Consider the following 22608-nt stretch of genomic DNA (forward strand, 5'->3'; position numbering starts at 1 on the left):
TCAAAAATCTATTAAAATGAAGAGCTAAAATATGAATAAAGCTAGGGATCCATAATTCATGTATACAGTATGCTTACTTTAATTTTTTTTTCCCTTGATATTTATTTTGACCTATATTTCATAAATCCAGATGAAAACATTTGCCTTAAAAAAAAAAAAAAAAACCCGCAACAAATGCTACAGTAATACTAGCAGTCTAAGGATTAAAATTATGGTTTTACTTAAGCTCTACATCCAAATCTGTTCCTGAGCTTGCCCCAGCTTTGAAATCATTCCTCAGTATACCAACTACAGTAGATAACTTAAAAACAAAGAAAAAGAAAAACTTACCTTGCTGTCTCCCTCCACTCAGCATCCTCTCCTTCACGCCAACAAATCTCATCAAGCTCAGTAAAAAGATCATGAGGAATGTGTTCTTCATCATCATCTGTTCCAAGAATAAACTGCACTCTTTGTGATGGAGTATCTGGAAGAAACACAAAAATATCAGATCCAGAACACTTTCTTTCCCAGAGAAAGAAAATACCTAGAATTTCACAATAATATCCAAACTTTTTCTCTAATACCACTTACTGCTACACACAAAACATTATAAGAATATTTATACATAAACATTTTCAGACTGAGACCTCTACTTACTGCAAGGTCTAGTCTGCTAATGAAATAAAATAATCTAAAGACAGAACAAGATGTAGAGAAGTATAAACTATTGGAAGCTGGAACAGTACCTCATAGTAAAAAAGGCAGCATATTTAGAGCTGATTAAAGTGATTTACTCCATTGTCACAAAAAAAAAAAAAAAAAAAAAAAAAACCACTTTGCCACATTGTAAATCTGCATCTATAGATCTAACTGTTCACAAATCTGGTGAACTATATCTGCATTTTTTGTTTTACCAAGGAGAAAGAAACAAAACTCAGCTTCTCTAATAACTGGGAACTTCTGCCACTGCTTAACCCTTTGAAAACTGCTATGTAATTAGGTTGTTTCATATGAGCATGCTTTTGTCTGCCCCAGCTTCCCCATTTCATTCTTCCTGTCTCTCATTCACATTTCTGTTATCCTCTATATTACTTCTCAATCCTTCATTTCAGAACATTCCATGTATTTCAAGGATGTACTATTCTTCCTTCATGTCACTCAGAAAATTTCTAGAACTCAGAGTACTTGAATGAACTTGTTTATTCAGCTCAAACGTTGTAAGAATAATAATTTTAAAGCCTACTTATTAATTCACAAAGAAACCCTGGATTAAATACAGGAGAGAAGGTAAACAAAGAGATGGCTCAAGAGCTACTAAAAGCTTTAGGGAACGGAGTGGCAGGAGGAACAGCTAAGGGGACAGAAATTACTTTAGGCAAAAAAGAACAGAACTTCCACTTCACCCTTTCCCTTGTTGCTCTTTTCTCTTTTTTTCTTTAACAATGTTTCAAGCTTGCTTTTATTCTAGACTCTCTTTTCATCTCTCTCTACCTACTTATTTATTTGTTAAATTATGACCCTCATATCCACACACATTGGTACATTCTTACAGAACAATAAAATAAATACAATCAGCAGGCTGTGATCTGAGACTAGAAAGTACATTCTGGTCAAGAACTGTGCAATTTGTTAACACTATTCTCCAGAAGGAAAAAAATTCAGTGAGATACCAGCTTAGAAAGGACAAGCACATATGACTACTAACAGATCATGGAAAACAACCTACTTTGGGAGAGAGCTGGACTGAGTGAGAATATGAGAATAAGCACTGCCAAGAACATCCTGTACTCTTGATAAAATCAGCACCAAGAACTGATTCAATGATTAACAGCAAGAGCTACTGTTAAGTAATAAATTAGTGTAGCTGCAGTTTTATAGGATTACAGAAGCCATAGAACTGTTTGAGTTGGAAGGGACCTTTTAAAACCACCTTGCTCCAACCCCCCTGCTACAGGCAGGGACCAGGGACACCTCCTGTCATAAGGTGGCTAGCACCTTATGACAGTTCCAATATTCATGCAAATGCATGTTTTCAATACATGAAGCAAAATAGGATTTCTGAAGTCAGGTAAGTAACAACAGAAAAATTTATAGCCACAGTTTGCTCTAAGTCTCCTCTCTAGTTCATTGTTGATTAACAACAGTGATGAATCTGCATGAAGGACAAAAATGCACTAAGTTCTCTTTGTTAATACAATAGTGAAACTAGCTGCTAGATTCTGGATACCATTTTTGCTACTTGCATTTGCTCTGAATATATATATTTATATATGTACATATACACACACAGTTTTATTTGTAAAACAGTAATTCTATTTCAAGGACAAAACCCTAACAAAACTATTGCTATTAAACAATAGCAACAAAATAATAATAAAAAAAATTAGATCTGTTGATTCTGCTTATAAAACTGAGTTAACAGGATTACACATGCAAGCAATGCCAGATAGATTTGGCTTCTATTCATAGGAGAAATAAATATCAAATGTCACTAACGTGTTATATAGGAAATGAATAATGTGTGATTCGAAAACACTATGAAAGAATACCTCAATTGCTGACTGTCAAACTGTGATAACTTAATCCTCACTGTAAAAGCACAATATTTGCAAAATAGGATACTCAATTTTTCAAGTAAGGAAAACAGAAACTGGTCTGAACACATCCCTGTCTATTTCCACTTGAAGTAGTAAAGCCAGCTTGAAAAACAAAAAAATCTTTGTTTTATTAGCTCTATTTCAAAAAAGTGATGAAAGTAATCTAGATTGGGCTGAAAAAAAAAAAAAAAAAAAAAAAAGAATGAATGAGATTAATTTAATTATTATTTCTATTACTGCAGTTGTTTTATAACAGAGCACAGAGAAATTAGAAGCAACGTGAGCTTTAAGTTGCGCACTAAACAGCTGATGATTATTTCAAGTAAATGGTTCATCTCACTAGCTCAGAAAATCCTCCAGTACCAGCTGGGACTGGGCAGAAAGCAGTCTGCTGCATGACAGGAGCAGGACTGCTGTCAATACCACACTTGGCTGAGGCATCTGAGTCAGGAAAAGCTGAAGCAGTTTTCTATTTGCTGTGGCTACAGAAGCTCATGGGAGCCTACTGCCAAACCCAGCATTACACTTGGGCTAATGCTCACATCATCCGTGCAGCACTCACACAGACGCCCACACTGCCTCTGATGCTTTAAATACATTGCCCATATGAAAATTTAAGGATTGCAGTTTTAAAAATCCATACCTTCACCATCAAAAGGATAGACATTAAGATCTGGCAGATATACTGTTGTAAAAAGCACAAAGTCAAATTGGGATGCAGTACTGAAGAAAGGAAGTGATCCCACAGATACACAAAGATTCCACATAAATATGAGAAGAAGCTTCACAGTGAGAGTAACAGAACACACAACAGGCTGCCCAGACAGGCTGTGAGGTATCCTCTGGAGACATTCAGATCCTGCCTGGATGCACTCCTGTGTGACCTAATCTAGGTGTTCCTGCTCTGGCAGCAGGATTGGACCAGATGATCTTTTGAGGTCCCTTCTAATCCTGACATTCTGTTATACCAAACGCACTGCTCAGTGTGGTCATTACCTTCAGACTGAAGTCATTAATGTTCACAAATCAAAAGAAAGGTATGTACACAGATATACCAAAAACAGCAGTGCTAAAAACCAGATTGGGACATCACTTAATTCCCAGGTGACAGTAGCAAACACTGCATTCTGGGACTACATTTGAAAGTAGGCTTGGAGGAACAATGGCCTACACCACCATTCTACCTTGTAACACACATGTAGGAAAGAATCACGGCCAGGTCAGACAGGCCCTGGGCAGCCTGAGTTGGTGCATGGCAACCCTGTCCATTTTAGGTGATTGGAACTGAATGATCATTAAGGTCCCTTCCAACCCAAGCCATTCACTGATTCTATGATTCTTAGCCACTTCTTGTAAGCTCAGCTCAGAAAAGAACACACTCCACTGCACCACTCAGAGTGAAATGCAGCTCCTCCTCAGTGTGTGCCACAGTTTCTCCCAAAACAAAATGCCCTGCCATTAAGCAGAATTACATATAGTCTGCCCAAGCCATACCACAAGCAGAATTATGGTTTCGGGTTTGTATCAATTATACTCCATATTTTGTCCTCCTCTCTGATGTAATCTAAGAACGATACAAAAAAAGTATTTCTGGTAATATTTGTGCTATAGTCTCAGAACAGGGGTCTGCATTTCTAATCCTGCTAGGAATCTGAATTTAAGGTCAGTATTAGTAGGCTAATACTTTCTAAATTAGAAAGCATTTCAGACTTTAAAATACAATTTGCATTAAAGAATTTTGCATAAGATAGCAAGCATCGCAGAAAATATTTAATTCCTACCTCATGCTCCAGTACATTAATACTAAATAAACTGTTTCTGATTGTTCATTGCATAGGACATGCTGTAGGCAGGGTGTGAACTGGCTTAACATATTGACATCAATAAAAATTTTCTTCAAATGAAAATGAAGTGGTGTGAGCAATTCAGAAGATCGCAGAAATGAAAAGATCACTTCACACAAACATGCATTGCCTTCCTGCTTGTGCTTACCAAGAAAGTGGTGAGTGTGGGTTCTCCCCCCACACCTCCATCTTGTGCAAATAAGACTTTGCCCTTCAGCTCAGCAATTTGCAAATGGAGTGATAATTATTTTTTATTAGAAATATGGTTTTTTAAAAATTACATTACTAAAGTACACACAAATTAGTAAACACACATACAGTACACTTTTGAAAACCTCTTCAAAGACCTTAGAAACTGTCTGTTAAGATGGGATAAAATATAACCTTACTCCTGTTTTCAGTAAACTCTATGTTTTCCTCACTTTGTTTCCATTACCCCAGGGCTATGACACATAACCTTATCTTTTGCATGTCACAACATGGACAATCCCCAAGCTTCTATTTCACTTTTTTTTTTTACCCACCTCTTAAAACTACCGTTACATTACATTATTTTAATCCAGATTTACAGCAATCTGTTCCACAGCTGCCTAGAAATTCAGACTTCCAAGTTCAGCAGACAAAGCACAGTTAAGAGGAGGGCAATTCTCCTAAACGAACTGTTTATAAATAAATTAATTTTCCCCATTAACACCCCTTTGAGGTTTGAAATGAGCTACTGAGTATTATCAGGTGAGTTCTTTGATTACACTTTTCCACAAGCCCCTCTACTGAGAAAAATCCCACTTTACAATTCAAGTTTTTGCTGGTCTTACCTTCAGAACACCTTTCCTGAAACCTGCGTACACTCCTCTGCTCATTTCACTTCCAGGACTGCTTGCCATAACTACTATAATGAGTTACAAGATTAAATCTCTTTAAAACTAGAGAATTATTAAAGCTAGTTTCCAAGACAGCAAAGCAAAACTGGCACTAGTCTCACCAGTGTCTACTCTTTTAGAGGACACCACAGGAGGCTGTAATCAAAACCCAGATCCTCACAGCTGCATTCACTTTATCCTCATCAAACCTGTACTTAATGACATAGTACAGAGAGTTGATGTCTTCCTATTCTACCCCATTTTCAAATAGAAAACACAGAAAATTGCCAGTAAAATCAATCTGCATAGCAAGCAAGCAATAACCTGCCAGCAAAGGGATAACCTGCACTGCCTTTTCAGTACCACCACAATCAGCAGTGTTAGCTGACAGCGTTGTCCCCACTTAGCTTGTGGCCCCCATCACCCTCCCAACAAACAGCGCCGAGGGGCTGCTCTAGACTAAAGACAGCTTTTTTGCCAAGTTAGTTTTAACTTGAATCAATTCCTTAATTTAATTCACAGAACAGCCACTATACTTGCACCACAAAGAAAACAGCAGAGGAGGGGAACTTAACACCAGCATGAAACTGGAACCTTAATTACAACAGCTGTGTTTCAGCTGTAACAATAGCCCTGTTCAGCAGAGCAAACAGCATTTCTGTACTTTAACTAGAATGGATAATTTCACTGGATTTCTCTTTTCCTTCTATGAATTATGAGGTGAGATAGTCAAAATCAAGATCTTGTAGTTGCTTAGCTTAAATTCTTAAACCCAAAAAACCTTTCCGCGAGCAAGCCATGTAATCTGAAAATTATACAAAGACACATCCTTATAGCAAGTGCAAACAACTTGGACAAACTCATACCATCATCAAGAGTGAACAGACAGGCAGCGAGACACAGATGCAGAGAAAACAAAGAAAAAAAAAAACATTTCCATAAGTATTCTGCGCCCCCAAGTGACAGGGCTCACTCCTTTTTACTCCACTAGCTACATAATCTACATTTTATTTGTCTACAAACTCTGAAATTGCAAATTGAAAACATTTGGGTTATTTTTGAAAAGTGACAGTAGGAGGTAATTTTTTTTCTAGAAAAGCTTTTATGAGCTGCCATGCAAATGTTCTAAAAAAATATATTAAAATCTATGATCTGCAGAAACAATCCCTCAGAAAGTAGCTGGTACAGCTTTCTCAGCCATGATTGAAAGGGATTACCTAAAATCTTCCAACTGTGGGCATTACACTGAGCACAGGTGTTTCAGACCCACGTTGATACAAGGAATTTAAAGCTCTGTCTCCCGCTAATTAAAAGCTAGGCAGGCACCTGATCAGTGTGAGAGGTAGCCTGTGCAGCCCCATAGCATCATGCAAATGCAACTCCTAGTAAAACCACATAGACGAAGTTACAAATTATGCACCTGTAAATTATGACCCACCACACAGAAAAAAAGCTTTATCTCACACTTGGTAAACTGCACTCTGGAGCACTTCATGTCTGAATATTTCAGGCCTTTACTTCTTCCAGCATCTGTATTATTCAGTTCTCACATCTTTTGGTTTTATTATGCCTCCTCTTAATACTTTGCAACTTCAAAACACTGCTAATTTATTCTCTTGTACTGTAAAAGTCATCCTGTATCTTTCTGACTTACTTAGAAGCACTATTTTCTATAAGCCAGTTTCACAGTGCCTTTTTTCCTATTTCTTTCTTGCACCTGCTTGAATTGCACCTGCTTGAAATGCTTTTTCTTTACCATCCTCCCCCTAAATTCCCAAAAATGCAGCCTTCTACTATTCAGGGCACATGTGTTAAAAGGGGACTATGATGAGAGGCAGTAAAGCATTTCTGTATGTTCGATTAAGTTAGAATGATTAATAAATAAAGGGATTATTTCAGATCTGTTCTCTTAAGTAGCACTGGCCCTCATGCCAAGTTATGCATTGAGAGAATAAAGTGCATTTCTCTTCTTCGCAACTTCCTTGAGCCCCTGGGTACTGTTATAACCGTGTGGCCATGGGCAATAAGAGATAAGAAATATTACTGAAGTTTAGTGGATGCAGATTTAGTAAGGGAATTATCCTTCACTCCCTCTCAGAAAATAAATCATACAAAAAAAAAAAAAAAAAATTCTTTTTTCTCTATCTAGGTTTTAGCATAAGCTGCTAAAATTTTCCTGTAAGGAAAATCCTCAGCAAAAACAAGAGTGTAGATGTAGACTACCATTAATTCCTGAATAATTTTGTCTGCCTGTAATTTGCTCTGACTGTACTTAACCCCTAAAATTTTAAGCATTATGAAGGCAAATCTCTCTTGATTTGATCTATGTGGTGTCACATTTATACCTGAATAGACAGATGCCAAAGCTTAGTAAAAGCTTGGTTTCACGGTGAGGCTGAGGGAGAGAATCCTCAAATTTTACTACTTAGATATTGTTTTAAGGTCAAAAACCGGATATTTCCAGATTTTTACCAGTGTTTAATAGCTCTGCTGTTGGCTATCTTACAAAGACTATTTTAATCACTTAAGCATTTCAAAGAATATCTTCAGCATTCTGGCTCTGGAGAAGATCAAGACATTTCTGGCCTATATCTTATCTATCCTGGTCATTACAAAAGTAATAATTTTAAGTGCCATGACCTACACACCCTCTAAATGGCAGTCATAATTGAAAAATCGTAAGTGAAAACTTGACTTACAAATGTGCAGTCTTACACTTATTTCAAACAAGTACACCTGCAGACAAGCTCACTAACTTATGCACTTCAAAACCTTTTATATATATATATGTGTGTGTGTATTTATGTATGTACGTATAAATTATTGCCATTCCACTCTTGGAGCTCCCCAAAAAACAGGCTAATTTTCAGTTTGAAAAGAATTGTATTCAAGAATGCATATTATTATTTGCACGCTGTCAAAGACTATTAGACTGAGCCATCTCAGTTTATTTTTGCTTTTGACATTAGGAAGGACATTGGCCTAGGACTCCAGAAGTTAAAAGAACAGAGTTAAGTTTTCTGCCAAAATGCATTACATATTGGCAATTAAATAAAACCAGACGACTCAATAGAAGACACTGCTTCATACTTTAAGACATCTCACTTCTTGGCTAATGTAACTTTTCACTGTTTCTTTTTAATCTGATATTATATATACATATGCATATTCTTTCTGAAAACCATTTTTAGTAATTTATGAACTCTTGCTGTTTTCCAAGAAACTGATTTTAATACAATGTAGAGTCTTCTACAATGCATTTGAAATGTACTCCAGATGGAAACAATTCAGCAAACCTTTTTTCAGTTTTGAAAGAATTTCATATTTACTACATTTGAAAAAGTTTTTACTTTCTGATTCATTTTCAATATGTGAAATATTTGAGCATTTCAAGGTGTTTACTGTACACTTAACTACCAGCATTTACACAACATATTTGCTTCAAAGCAAGCTGATTACATAATACAAACTTCAGCTTTTAAGAACATCTTATAATTACTATTCTGTAAACTGAAATTACATTGGTACATTTCCCTAATGATTTAAAAACTTTCTCTTGCACACTGACAACTGGTTTCTTATACATGCTTCCATTAAATTTCAGCTCTTATTTATAGCCTTGGACATTTCAGCACATGCACTTTTTATTTGTGAAGACCAAAGAATATTCTCATTTGTCTTGAGACAGAGCTTACCTCATCTACTCATTACCACTTTTTTTCCTGTTCTATGTAATGTACTTTTTTATTTAAAAATCTGAAAGTTTTAGGATTTTTATATCATTTGTAAGATTTGTTCACTTAAAGATACTTTTTTCTCTTTGCCTTCAAGTGCACAGTAGGCTTGTCTCAGAATAGCATCTTAGAGTACTATCTAAGGAAAAAGGCAAAATCTAGATGATATTTTATCTTAAAACACTACAGATGCAGTGACATCAGCAGTATTAAAACTAAACTAATTGTAAACTAATTGTAAAGAACCGCAACTCCTTGTAGATTATTCTTTTACACCATTGTCTCAAAGCTTGCTGGGGACACAGATGAACAAGTCCAAGCAAGTCCTGGGCAAGGGTTGAGAAATCCTTTGTCAAAGCCAGGGGAAACGAGAGAGAGAGAAGCTGCAGCTCAATGGCCATGAAGCGGTCTTTTGTGTGAGCTCATCTCGAGGAAGATGGCCATCTCAGGGGGTACTCACATGACTCTTGCTCAAGCACCCAGGGATGTCACATAGGCAGAAAAAGAAGGATAAAATGGGGACCTACAATTATGAGGTTTAGGTTTTCTGGCAACAGATTCCTCATGAAGAAGAATGGAGGTTTACTGGCAACAGATTCCTCATGAAGAAGAGGAGGTTTCTGACATGAGAAGCCTCACGACTTGCCTCTCTCCCTCCTGGACTTCCTCTGTGCTCTACCACGATGATGAAGAACAAAGGTGTCTGCCAGGATTTGCAATAAACCGGTTGGACCAACATTTGAACCATTGTTTCTTAATCTCACGCTGGTATACAGATATTAAAAGAACCTCATCTCCTTCCTATAAATTGGAGCAGACCTCTATGTTATGTTTTAGGGGCAAACATTCCAGCGCTTTCATGGAGCTCTACTAGTGCCAGAAAGCACTTATCCTCTCTAGATGGTCATTGCACTCTACCTTTCTATAAACACTCACGAACAGACTCATACAGTTGTAGGGATTAGTGAGGTTTCTTGTGAACTGACCACCTCCGGCTACTGCCATTCATCAGAGAAACAAATCCTGTCTTTTCAGCAGAGACCAGAGAGACTCTGGTGGGGTTTCCAAAATCCTGCTTCCGAGCCTGTCACAACTACAACAGGGGGACAGCTCTTGCACAGTTGCATTGATGTTTATTGCAAAAAAAAAAAAAAAAAAGCAAAAGTAAAATCTAACTTACCAAATGGAGGAGATTCTCTCCCATCTTCTAATCCTGAATCTCGTTCTCTGTCTCTTTTTCTGTGTTTATGTCCACGGTGCCTATGGCGCCTGTGACTTTTTCTTCCACCCAGTGGCACGTGAACACCAATGAACAATGTTCGATGACCTATTAATAGAAAAAGAGTTACCTTTTAAAAAGAGGCTGTGGCAAAATAAGAATATTAATAACTATACTATCATTAATTATTAATAATTATAATAATTTCTATAATTGCAATGGTATAAATCACTATAATATTAATCATTGTAATATTATTAATTACAATAAAGATGGTGTAGAGCCACAGACATACAACCTCCTGATACAGGACAAAATCCCAGTTTGGAAGTCCACATGATACAGTGCCAGACTTAGGAAAAAAAAATTGCATCTCTATGTATGAACTTTGATTAAAGGAAGACAGGTGTTCTGTAAAATATCTTCCAAAACAGTAATATCAAGACACACAGATCTCTTAGCATTGAACATTTGGTAAAGTCACTGCTTGCCTTGTGTGTGAAGGAACTTTACAAAACTCATTTCTATTTATGAGCCAAACCTTGACAGAATTCTTGGGGGAAATTTACTGAAGAGAGAAGAGAAAAAAGACTGGGAAAGAAAAAAAAAAAAAAAAAAAGACAATAAAACACTACAGAAGCTAGTCTGCAAAATTTCTATGCATGTTTATGTGCTCACATTATAAATATATAGTTGTTAGCTTAGGGTGGGTTTTTTTTCTATTTTTCTTTTTTTTTCTTTTTCTTTTTTTTCTTTTTTTTTTTTTTTTTAATAAATGAGGAAGTACATCTTGCCATGCCTACCATCATCTTTGTGCTTTGAGCCTGAGGAATTTATGTTCCTCATCAAGCCCAAGGGATTTAGCTCCCTCAGCTATGTAGGCTAGCAAATTCTGTGCACAGTTCAGCATTCAGAAGGAGAGCACAGGGGAAACATGCAGAAAGTATCACAAAACAGAACAAAAGGGAAATGAATCATGACTCACTACATGCTGGTCTCCTACATTTATTCAGCAGAAAGACACAGTCCAGATTACTCATCTCAAATAACATCTATTTTCTCCTTGAAATGAGCATAACGTAGCTAGTGGATAATTGCTGCTTTGCTGTAATCATTCAGCACTGTCAATCATCTGAAAAAGGCCAAGAACATTAAGCTAAGGGAGCACATGATCTCTAATCTCATGGAGCCTTCAGTGGGGATAAAAACACAGCAAGGCAACTATTTGTGATAATACACCAAGGAAATTCAAGGCTAACAGGAATTCTCAGCAGAGACAAAACTAGAAAAGCTGGAGAGCAGGCTCTGGACACTACCTCATTTTATTTCTTTAACTGTGTGCATAGAGGAGACTAGAAAGCAGAACCATCAATTCTGAGAAAACCATTCTTTTAGAGTCAGGACATTTTCTGAAGCTAAGGCCATGAGGAGAAATTATTTATTTTACCTATCTCATTCCTCTTACATGTAGCCTAAGGAATGATTTAAAGAAAATTACTGCCTTCAGTGTATTCCAAATGTATTGCAATCAGTGACGCATGAAACAAAGAAAAATGTATTCCACAAAAATAATTCATTAGAAAGATATTGAAGGGCAGCAATAATGTAGTACTTAACACTTTCCTGTTCACTTTCTTCGGTAGAAAAAAAACCCTTCAAAATAACATTTTGAAAGGATTTTAATCATTTCCACAGGTGCAAATGGATTGATTTTTTTAATTTAGTTATTTAATAACTTCTTGATGATTTTTGAAGAAGTGGATATTCTCATCCTAGTTTGTGCTACTTCAGTACTCAGGTGTACTTATGTCAGAAGTGCAGATTCAGGTTCACACTTCACCTAATTTCCAGGGTTGAAACCAGGACTTGAATCTAGACTGTTTTCTATTCAATAAACTGGGAAATGCATCTTAAAATGCCAAGTGTCTGAATTGCAAGATAATTTTCTCAATGCAGACTGAATTAGTTCATGCTGAAGAGAAATTAAAGCCAGAAACTGATACGAATTACCAGTAAAAAGCAAAATTGATCCCTTCTGTGCAAATGTAGAGGCCAAGGAATAATTTCAACATACAAGGGAATCCATGCCCTTGTAATGAGGTACACTCAAATAAAAATGAAAAAAAAAAAAATAAATTCACAGGGGAAATAGTTTCCTATAGAGAAATGGTGGAGCAAAAGTGAAAAATCTGAGTAAATAGTTCGCTTTAATAAAAGAGCAAATATAGAGGGGGAAAAAAGAAAAAGATCAGCTGGGATCAAAGCAAAAATTAATGAATTCTAAACTGCTGGCAAAATGACAGTTAGCAATAAAAGTTGGGGGGAGGAAAAACAAACTGAATGCAATCAATAAGATGATCTTACATCAAATAACCTTTTTGATGATACAGCTGATAAAATTTACAACCAGAACGTAAGCTACCTTTTCCTGTACAAGTAGACTAAGATATTACTAAATAATTGTTTCTAGTGAGATCTACATGTTTCCCAAGCCCAGAATGCCAGCCATAAAGCTATCTCACAGGCTCCAGTATAAAGCAGGACAGTTCCTCTGATACATTTCTTGTTGCCTTAATTTTGGAGATGTGCATCCATACCCATCCCAGTGAAGTTCTTCAATACATTTTTTTTTCCCCATGAAGAATTATACCACTTGAACATGAAAGTAATTTGAAGATGAGCATAATTAAGAACTATGCTTAACATAAAATTTATAACAGAAATACAAAGTGAACTTTTATACCAACATTCTAAAGGAAGGACTTTTTCCAAAGCAACATTTTACCCAACCCTTTACATTTTAAGAGAAACTTTAAAAGACTTGCTTTTATTCCCATCACCATATGCGAATTCCAACAATAAGCTGGACTCTGTCATTTTTATGTTGGGTACTGCTATTTTATGCAGTTTTATGAATACAAGTTGTGAATAATGCCTGAACATCACAAAATTCCATTGGAAAATTCCAACAAACACCAAGGGAATCACATTTTTTCAAAGTGGATGGGTGAACTGATCTAGTAGGTGGCATCCCTGCCCACAGCAGGGATGTTGGAATTAGATGCACTTTAAGGTCCCTTCCAATCCAAGCCATTCTGTGCAATGCTAGGTAAAGAAGCTTTTTGGTTGTTAGGTTTATTGCAGACAAGACATTGTTATACCTTCAACATCTATATTATTCCTATCTATCCTTATTTAGTTGGCTTTTTAGTTGGCTGTACTGATAGCTGGAACAGAATTTATTTTCTTCATAGTGGCTGGTATAATGCTATATTTTGGCTCTGAGAGAAAAATGATGCTGATAATACACAGATGCTTTAGTTGTTGCTGAGGAGAAATGAACAGAGACAAAGTTGCTTCAGCTTCTCACAGAAGCCTGACAGCAAGATGACTGAGAGTGCACAAATTGCTGGGACAGGACAGAGCCAGGACAGCTAAACTGGCTAAGGGGTATCTTCCGTACCATATCATATCATGTGAAACTACAGAGCTGGGGAGAGTTGGCCAGGGAGACAGCTGCTGCTTGGCAGCTGGCTGGGCATCAGTCGGCAGGTGGTGAGCAGATGCATTGTGCATCACTTGTTTTGTAAATATATACTTATACCTATATATCTTTATATAGATATATGCACACACAAACACTATATGTATACATATATACGAAGCATATATATATATATTAAATACACACATACACATATATATATTAAAGTTAGGGTATACTACCATTATTTTTCCTTTCTTTTTCTGTCTTAGTAAATAGATTTTTGTTTTCTTTTGGGTTTGTTTTGTTTTGTTTTTGTGGGGGTTTTTGTTGTGGTGTTTGGTTTTTTTTTTATTTCTCTCATCCATCCTGCTTGAGGAGGCAGGATGGAATGAGCAAAGGGCTCAGCAAAGTGTGCTGAGTTGTCTGCCAGGTTAAACCACAACAATTCAATTGGTTTGGTTTTCCTCTCCCATTTTCTTATGAACTGTCCTCCAATGATAAAAGCTTAAGAAAAAAAAAACATTTCTTTATTCTGTACTTCTGTGCATGCGTGCACAGATACCTACTCATAGTCAGGTCCGGGGAAATACATGCAGATGAACTGCACTCAAGTACACACATGCAGATCTGTGGTTTGGGAGAGAGTTAAGAGGTTAGCCTGTTGTTTTTTCTAGAATAAAAAGCAGCTATAATAGACAAAAAAGGATTTATCTTACTAACACTTATATTCAAAATAAATAAATTTTATACAAAGACAGATTTATTCCTCTCCATGGTTATATTTCAAATTTAAAAAATCAAAATTAATTTAGACAACAGTGAACCACAAGATTTATCTGTGTCCTAAGCCTTTTCAGCTAACCTTACATTAACATCAATCAAATTTTATCGTGGAAAGAATGTTTTTTTTCCTGCAAAAACACAAGGTGAACTAAAAGGTTAATTTATTTCTTATGTACTAATAGGAAAACTAAACCTAAGTATAAATGTTTTAAGCATTAGGACTTTTTTAAAAATGAACTTCTGAGAAATTAATTTAATATGAAAAGTTTATTTACAATCTAAAAGCTTATTAAAGAAATACAGTAGACTGAATTGTCCTATTCTGCAATGTCACCTTAATGCAACGCCATAAATACACTACATATATAAGTCCACTGTATATATAAATTTATTCAAAGAAAAAAAATGTCTGAGGAATAAAATCTAGAATATAATTTTAAATCTATGCATTGATAGGAAATGAGGCATTCGCTCCATGAAGTTTACCTTCAAAGGATTAAAACACTCCTTAAGCAAAATATCTAAAGTATTAAAGAAATAATAAGCCTTATTATTATGTGTTCTTTTCAGTTTTACAGGATTATATTAATAAATCCAACTTATGTTTTAAAAGATTTTAAAATTATAATGAAGTTCAGAGAGCATATAAGCATATATAAAATCAAGATTTCCTCTAAATTTTTGAACAAAAGGGGTATTATTTTGCTGTAAATATCTTCCCTTTCTCCCTCTTATCACGCTAGAAAAGACATAAATTAAACATGTATTATTAACATAAATGTCTTGCAGAGATATTTCTCAAAATAAAATCTAAGTAGAAGAGTTATTTAGGATTGCTGTATTCCGCAGAAGAAATTTTCCTTTACACATAAATTTTATTTTAAGATCCAGTAGCCAATTAACTATTTAAAAAGGCGACTTCAGGAAAGCAAACATTCTCTACAAAGCCTTTGAAAATGACAGACCTAAAAATGGTTTTCAAAACCTGGATTTCAAAATTCTGAATTTTTAAAATTGAAGGTTGTTTAAGCTCCTAACATATTCATGAACTATATAGAAAGGAAATAAATTTAGCAGAATTTCTGAAACTTTGACAACATATATCCCACTGTAATTAATGGCATTCAATGGCATAAGATGTGAAATGGTGGGAATGAGAAATACCATTGCAATTATCTGAATGGATGTGACTTTGCAAGAGACAACAGAGATGGAGAGAAAAGAATTTAACTGTCTCCCTTAGTTTAGATAAATCAGTATCTTTTTAACAGGATGTTGAGTGTGCAAACATTTTTGCCCGAGTGCCTCCCGCACTCCTTCCAAATAATTTCACCCAGAAAATACACACCAATTTGGTAGTCAGAAGACACATATAAGATACATTCACCTCCCTTCTTCCCCATCAGGAGAGACTACATGTGTCTCCATGTTACACCAAGCATTTGGGACTCAAGTGTGTATCTTTCAGTGAACAGCCAAGCTGGTGTCTGTTGCATGCAAAGGAAATGCCCTGCCATGGATCAGGACATCCATGAGCTCCAAGTACTGATGGGACACCTGCCTCTGCTTCTCTACACTCTCAGCTATTCAAACCAGACTTGGGCCCCTGCCAAAACCCAGCTCACAGGCTCATGGGCACAATGGATAGGGGCAGATGGCTCTTGACACATTTCCAGAAAGCGAGCAAAAGCAGGCTTTTGTGACCTACTAAGAAAATGCTCTGCAATGTCAAGATGCCTTGAGAGAGAATATTTTGCCAGTGGTTCAGCTCAAGTGACAAATGACTGCTGACCTCAGCAAGAGAATGGGGTTTCTCTCTCCTCCAGAAAACACTCACTGCCTTCAAGCATCTTACATGTATTCCCAGTTAGAGCAGAGCCAAATGCACTCAAAAATGAACAGTGAGGTAGAGACAGAAAAGCAGCGGTCCACGTAGAGTTTTGGTTTTTTTCAATAAAAATTAAAAAAAAAAAAAAAAAAAAAAAAAAAAAAGAAGTATTTTTCCTTACAGGAGAACAAGTAATTATGATGAATTGTGTAGGAGTTGAGAGAGGTGAGTCATTATTCGTTATTGTAGTGCAGCAAGGAGGCAGAACTGCAGAAAAAGCAGAAAAGAGAAAAGTTGTGCTTCCTAAACCAACGGTTTACATAGCTGTTTGTGGATAAGGTTTGTTCAAGGAATATTTTTTTTTTCTTTCTGTGATGCTATGATTTGGAAGAATCAACAAAAAGCCTCTACAGGTTTTTTAGATCATACACAAAACTAATGTTCTGGGTTAAAATACAACAGAACCATATTCTGCTTCAAGGAAGCATTAAGGATATATTGAATATGAAACATAAGAGCATCACACTGCAGTCATTACAGGACCTTTTTAAAGAGCACTGATTGATCACTGTCTTCCTAACAAATCTATTCTTTTAAGAGAACATTTTTCCAGGCTGCAGCTGGACTGAAAAAATCTTTTTAACTGCACTTATCGCCATTCCCCATTACTCTATGTTGTTCCAGAGGAGTCCAGGGACATGGAATACACACTCCTATGACACAATCAGGTCTCAGACATTCCAGACAATTGAAAAAAAGAAGAAGAAGTAAAAAACACTCAGCAGTAAACACATAATAGAGTCCCCTCAGACACACATGCCCTTTCCACTGATGTTTGTTGGAGGAAAGATGTTGACCTATCTTTCTTCATTATTAATAAGCAAAAGAAAAAAAAAAAAGCAAAGAGTATGTTAAAAAAAAAGAGTAACAGTATGTTAAGAGCTAAATATTTTAAATGACTTTATCTTGCAATGCTCCATTTTTTTCATGCATGCTACGCAGCTTTCACTTATAACAGTGAGAAGCTGGGTGAAAATGAAAGATTCTATTAACAGGATGGGAACATTTCATTGAAATGATTTATGTGTCATCCTGTAGCCGTCATGACCTCACAACATTATGAAAAACAGGTTTATTACAGGATAAATTTACCCTTTCTCTGGTAACTCATCTTCCATAAACGTATACAGCTTTTATTACAAAATTAGTTTGGTATATTTTATTTACCAAAATTTTAAAGTGTGAAATATTTAGAAATATTAACTCCCAAAAATATTGAACAAGTTTATTTTTGGTGAAGTTTAAAGTAATGTCAAATTTCAAAACTTAAAGCTAAAGCTTAAGATCACCATGTGGCTTTCAGACACTGTGTGATAATTTGTTTGCTTTCAATATTTCATTATTCTTCATGTGAACTTTCAAAGTAATTTTGCTAAAATGTCTGATGGCATTATTCACAAATTTGCAAGGTTAATCCACTTTTCCATGAACATGGAGATCATTTGGAAAGGGAAATGAGAGTCATCCAAAGGGACCAAACTGGGCAATTGCCAAGGCAAGAGTTTAAGCACAGCTCAAGATTAAAAAAAAAAAAAAAAAAAAAAAAAAAAAGTGTGATCTCAAGGAATATTTAGAGACAGGTAAAAGACCAAAATAGATTCAAGAGATGCCTTGAAAATGACAAAGGGTAGAAGCTAGACGTGTAATACCTGCTAGGCAATAAAATGAAAGAATTCTGTGCGTGTAAAGCCAAAACGTCTCTTTTTAAGAGACCTTATTGTAGAATATAAAATATCTACTGCACCTATATAACCACAGCTAACATTACAGACACAGACCAACCCACATCTCTCTCAAAAATTTACCTCCACAGTTTATTTTTTGCTCTAAATATAATGAATGTTACCACAAGGAGCACCTGGAAGACCAGATTGAGTAGCAAAATGAACAGGAAACCCAAGAGAAGCAGAGCCAAGGAAGCTTGGAGCAAGGGATCTGATGGGATAACACTGCAATAGCTGCAGCTTCCTAGCAGCCAAAGAAAGGGACACCTTGGTCACTGTTGCTGTTCAGCCAAGTAGAATTAGTAGCTGACTTTCTTCTATGCAAGATCAAGGCTGATGCAATGCTAGCAGGTTAACGTGATTAATGTTCTCTCAGTTCTGTGAGCTGCTAGGTCCTATTAATTTTCAGGTTAATAATGTTAGTGGCAGACATTTCTACTATTCTGTTATTTCTACAAAATGTCTCTGAAACTCAGTTCATTATCTGCTTTGGAGCCATCCTGATTGTCACTCAATAATATATGAAGATTAGAGTTCAATCACAATGTTTTTTTCATATATAAATCCTAAGTGTATGTCATAAAAATATCATAAAAACTATTTTTAATTTACTGTCACAAACTACAGCAAATAAAATAAAAAAAAAAAAAAGAAAGAAAGAAACAATAACTAAGATAACTATATTTAAAAGGGAAGAATTAAATACTCTGAGATTTCTGTGTTCTTGGTGCATATTCTCATGTACATGATTCATATACTGGATGTTTTACGTGTCTTGAGAGACTCAAAAAAAGGCAAACTTGATTTCCCACGAGACAAATATTTCCCATCCTTCTTAAGCAGATAAAAAGCACAAAGTATAAACAGATTAAGCTCTATTTTCTGAATCAAGTACCATTTTGCAATTTGCTTCAACAGAGCCAGAATTCATCCCTGATTCTTTCCTGGCATCCACCAAACTACCTCGTCTCCAACCATCTCCCTGTCACAGCTACTTCTCAAATCAGATGACACTTATATCCACAGCAGTTCTGCAGTCCTGACACAGAGATTCAGTTGACCATACGCAGGGATGACAACAGTCATTTTTCTCTCTCAGCTGACATGAAGAGCTTAAACAAAGATCTTAATACGAGTGCATTTAGGGCCAATTATTTTGCATATATTTATTGCCCAAAGGTCTAAGCAGATGAACAGAGAGCGTAAGATCTCCACACACATACAAATGAATCTAAATATTTCTTTTTGAGAAAAACATGAATTACGCACACTCATTCTGTCAGATCATTACTACTAAATAAACACAGAATTAATAGCAGGTAGAGACAGTAACAGAGAATATACTGAGAGCAACTATTGTTTTAAGTGACCGTCTGCTAATGGGAACATGTTTACCTGTTATGTGTACAACCTGTCCTTCTTACTACAAGGAAATCCTCTAGCATTCAGAATCAGTGTTTAATTCTCACTTAAGAATTCCAGTGCTGATAAAAATAAGAGTGTATTTATTGCAGTAGAAACTTTGAATGTATACACTCTGAAAGATAAGTTGCAAAGTATGCGTTAATAATCAAGGGGAACAGGCTTCTTTTCTTGTTTTGCCTGTAGGATTTATTCCTTCAACCCTTTGTTAATGCGACAATCAGACAAATTACATGTTCTGTATTACTTACAGAGCTGACAACTCAATAAAAATGAATTACGTGGAAAAATCCTTCATGTGGAAAACCTGAATGCTGAAGCTCTACACACAATCTACTTCTGAAGAACTACACTGGTGAAGGTAAAAGATACAATTTGAAGTATATACTGCTTGTATCATTACTGGCATTAAGATGAACAGCATGTCACTTAGGAAATCCTGCAATTCCTGCCTATGTCCCCAGTTGTGGGGTTTCCTTGTTGCTGTTGTTGTTGTTTTGTTTGCTTGGTTTTTTTGTTGTTTTTTTTTTGTTGTTGTTGTTTGTTTTTTGTTGTTGTGTTGGTGTTTTGTTGTTTCTTTTTTTTTTTGCCATGCTACTCAGAGACAGAAAACACTGACAGACAGACCGAAGAAAAAAATCTAATTCTGAGGAATGTTCTATCAGGCAGCGTTACTCACCACAGTATTTCCATGTTTTTTCAGCATGATATGCAGTTCCAACATATTTGCACAATGGCTGCCTCAAAATATGCAAATACAAGTATTTGTCAGGCCAAGAAATTTCAATTGGAAATTTTAGTTCCTATTTAAATCTTTATTTCTAACATCTAAACTTGATAGTCCACAATTTAAAGAATAGCAGAACAGTTATGATTTTAAAATTTAAGCAGAAGAAAATGAGAACTCAATTTCGTATTTAAGTAATCATTAATTCTTCATTCAAATTGCAGTTTTTGAAAAGTTTCTGATACAATGCTGTTGAATCATAAACTCTGTCAAAACTCATCTTTGCTAGAATATTCTGTAACTAGCTACCTACAGTTTTAAGCAAATTAAATATCTTCCAAAAAGTTAATCGTATAATGCATATTAATTATCTAATTATATGATTTCACTAAGCTAAGCAATTAGCACCTGATTGTGTAATTCCATATTTTATAGCTGAAGTCTGTTACATAATTAAGAAAAAGGTAAATTTTTAGCAAAGTACATTATAATGTACATTGGGTAGGAATAAGACAGTGACATTTGTGAGTCACATACATTGTTTTGAAATGGAAAAGTGCCTAGCTCTGCTGTGAAACAAGAGGGCATGCTATTAACAGCAACCTGATCATTAAAATGTACGGTCTCTTCAAACCTTTTTATGTCACTTGGTATTTCTGGATGCAGTGACTATGTATTTAAAGATACAAGGTTCTGATTCAGAGAGGACGTGAAAATTATGAGAAAGCTAACCACATAAAGAAGAATTCTACATCAAGTAGTTGTTTTGTTAGAACATTTTGAAACAGTGTGATTTTGTTTTTGAAGAAAACCAGACTTATTCTCCAATTTCAAAATTTTTAAACAATTTAAATTGATGGAAAGCCTGGGATGAGGGATGCAACTGCAAGTCACTGTCATGTTTTGCTTTCTATTGATAACACACATAAGCAGATTTTTAAAAGAATATTTTTAGTGATATTTCACAGAAGCAACTCTACATACAGGATGGTGGGTGAAAATAGTAATTAAATATAGTTTTTAAATGACATACTTGTGCAAATTTTGAGATAGGATTTTGTGTTCCACAGTCACACGTGGAACCTAAAATATACATCAGAATAATTCTGACTGCCTAATGCTTGTCTACCCATGTGACTAATTTTGAAGATGTACTTCTACAGAAAGCTGTCAGTTTTTAAAAAGATCATCAATAAAAATGATTAAGCAAAAGGACGCTTTTTATCTTCTCCACAGATAACCCCATGTTTCATTAATAAAGAGAATGGAAGACAGATCACCCAGTTCTTCTATCCGGTGTTTCTCTAAGAACATCGGGTATAACAACTGTAAGCTGGCGAAGGATGTGTTCAAGAGTCTGAAGACTGCAGAAAACAAAGAGCAAGACTGCACAAAGGGAGTTGTAGGGCTAAGTCCAACATGGTCATTACAAATCTGGTATGCTAGCAGTCTTGTGAGACATTCTACGAGTCACCCTGAAAATATTCTAATTGAGATCTGAGGCAGGAAACTCTACTTTTGCACATGCTCAGACTTGCCCTGAACAGTGTGAACTGCAGCCGTGCCTGCATTTTGAGGCTCTGCTATGGGAAGCAGTAAGGAACAAGGCATTGCCCTCTATCACATTGATGTTTATACAATATCACCACCAATATGGCCACTGTGCAACAAAGAATGCAAAATTTATACAGGCAGAGAGAAAAAAAAAAAAAACAAATCATGAGGATCAACTGAATTAATCAAGGGAACCCATTTTAGAAAGCCAGGGTCCATGTACTAACAGAGATAACTCTCTTTGGACCTCTTTGGAGGCAGTTAACTCTTCAGACGTGCAATATAAAAACATGCCCCAGATCTTAGCATTTCATTTTAGCTAGTTCACAGGCCTCAGAAGCTAACAATTAAAATCAACAAGTTCCAGCCTCTAAAGTGGGATATCCTATGTACAATAGAAATTCATTGTAATCCAGTAATTATGACTTGGAGGTCACATATCTCAGTAGTGAAGTGGAAGAGCACTCATAACAAGAATAACACAACTGATTCAGAGATATCTGAACTATTAGTCCTATATCATAAACTGAATTGTCTTCCTCTACACACTTAGATGGTTCGTTAGGTATGTGATTTCTGCAGTGTTTCTGTAGTCCGTATATTACAAAGTATCTATCTGTCTGATCTGTGACACTTCAGAATGTTTTTGTTCAGCACCAGATGTGGCTAGTCAACTACAAGAGGCTTGTAAGGATAGAAGCCAATAAATACAGGTTGCTACTAAAAGTAATGCCTCCTATTTGTTTCTACAGAAAACTACAAGTAACTACTTACTACAGTAACATTA

At 35.7% G+C, this 22608-nt stretch overlaps 1 protein-coding gene across 1 annotated transcript in view; it reads right to left on the reverse strand.

The window, feature by feature from the left end:
- SLC4A10 (solute carrier family 4 member 10) overlaps nt 1–22608 on the reverse strand; it is a 119140-nt gene that overhangs the window by 71591 nt on the left and 24941 nt on the right. Inside the window, exons 3-4 of the mRNA XM_042822479.1 lie at nt 10198–10344; nt 331–466 (exon numbers count right to left, since the gene is read on the reverse strand). Coding sequence (XP_042678413.1) covers nt 331–466; nt 10198–10344 — 283 coding nt within the window. The remainder of the gene's footprint in view (nt 1–330; nt 467–10197; nt 10345–22608) is intronic.

Source organism: Centrocercus urophasianus, unplaced genomic scaffold (genome assembly GCF_019232065.1).
Source record: "Centrocercus urophasianus isolate 14NV4802_14NV808 unplaced genomic scaffold, USGS_Curo_1.0 seq_20, whole genome shotgun sequence".
Taxonomy (NCBI): Eukaryota; Metazoa; Chordata; class Aves; order Galliformes; family Phasianidae; genus Centrocercus; species Centrocercus urophasianus.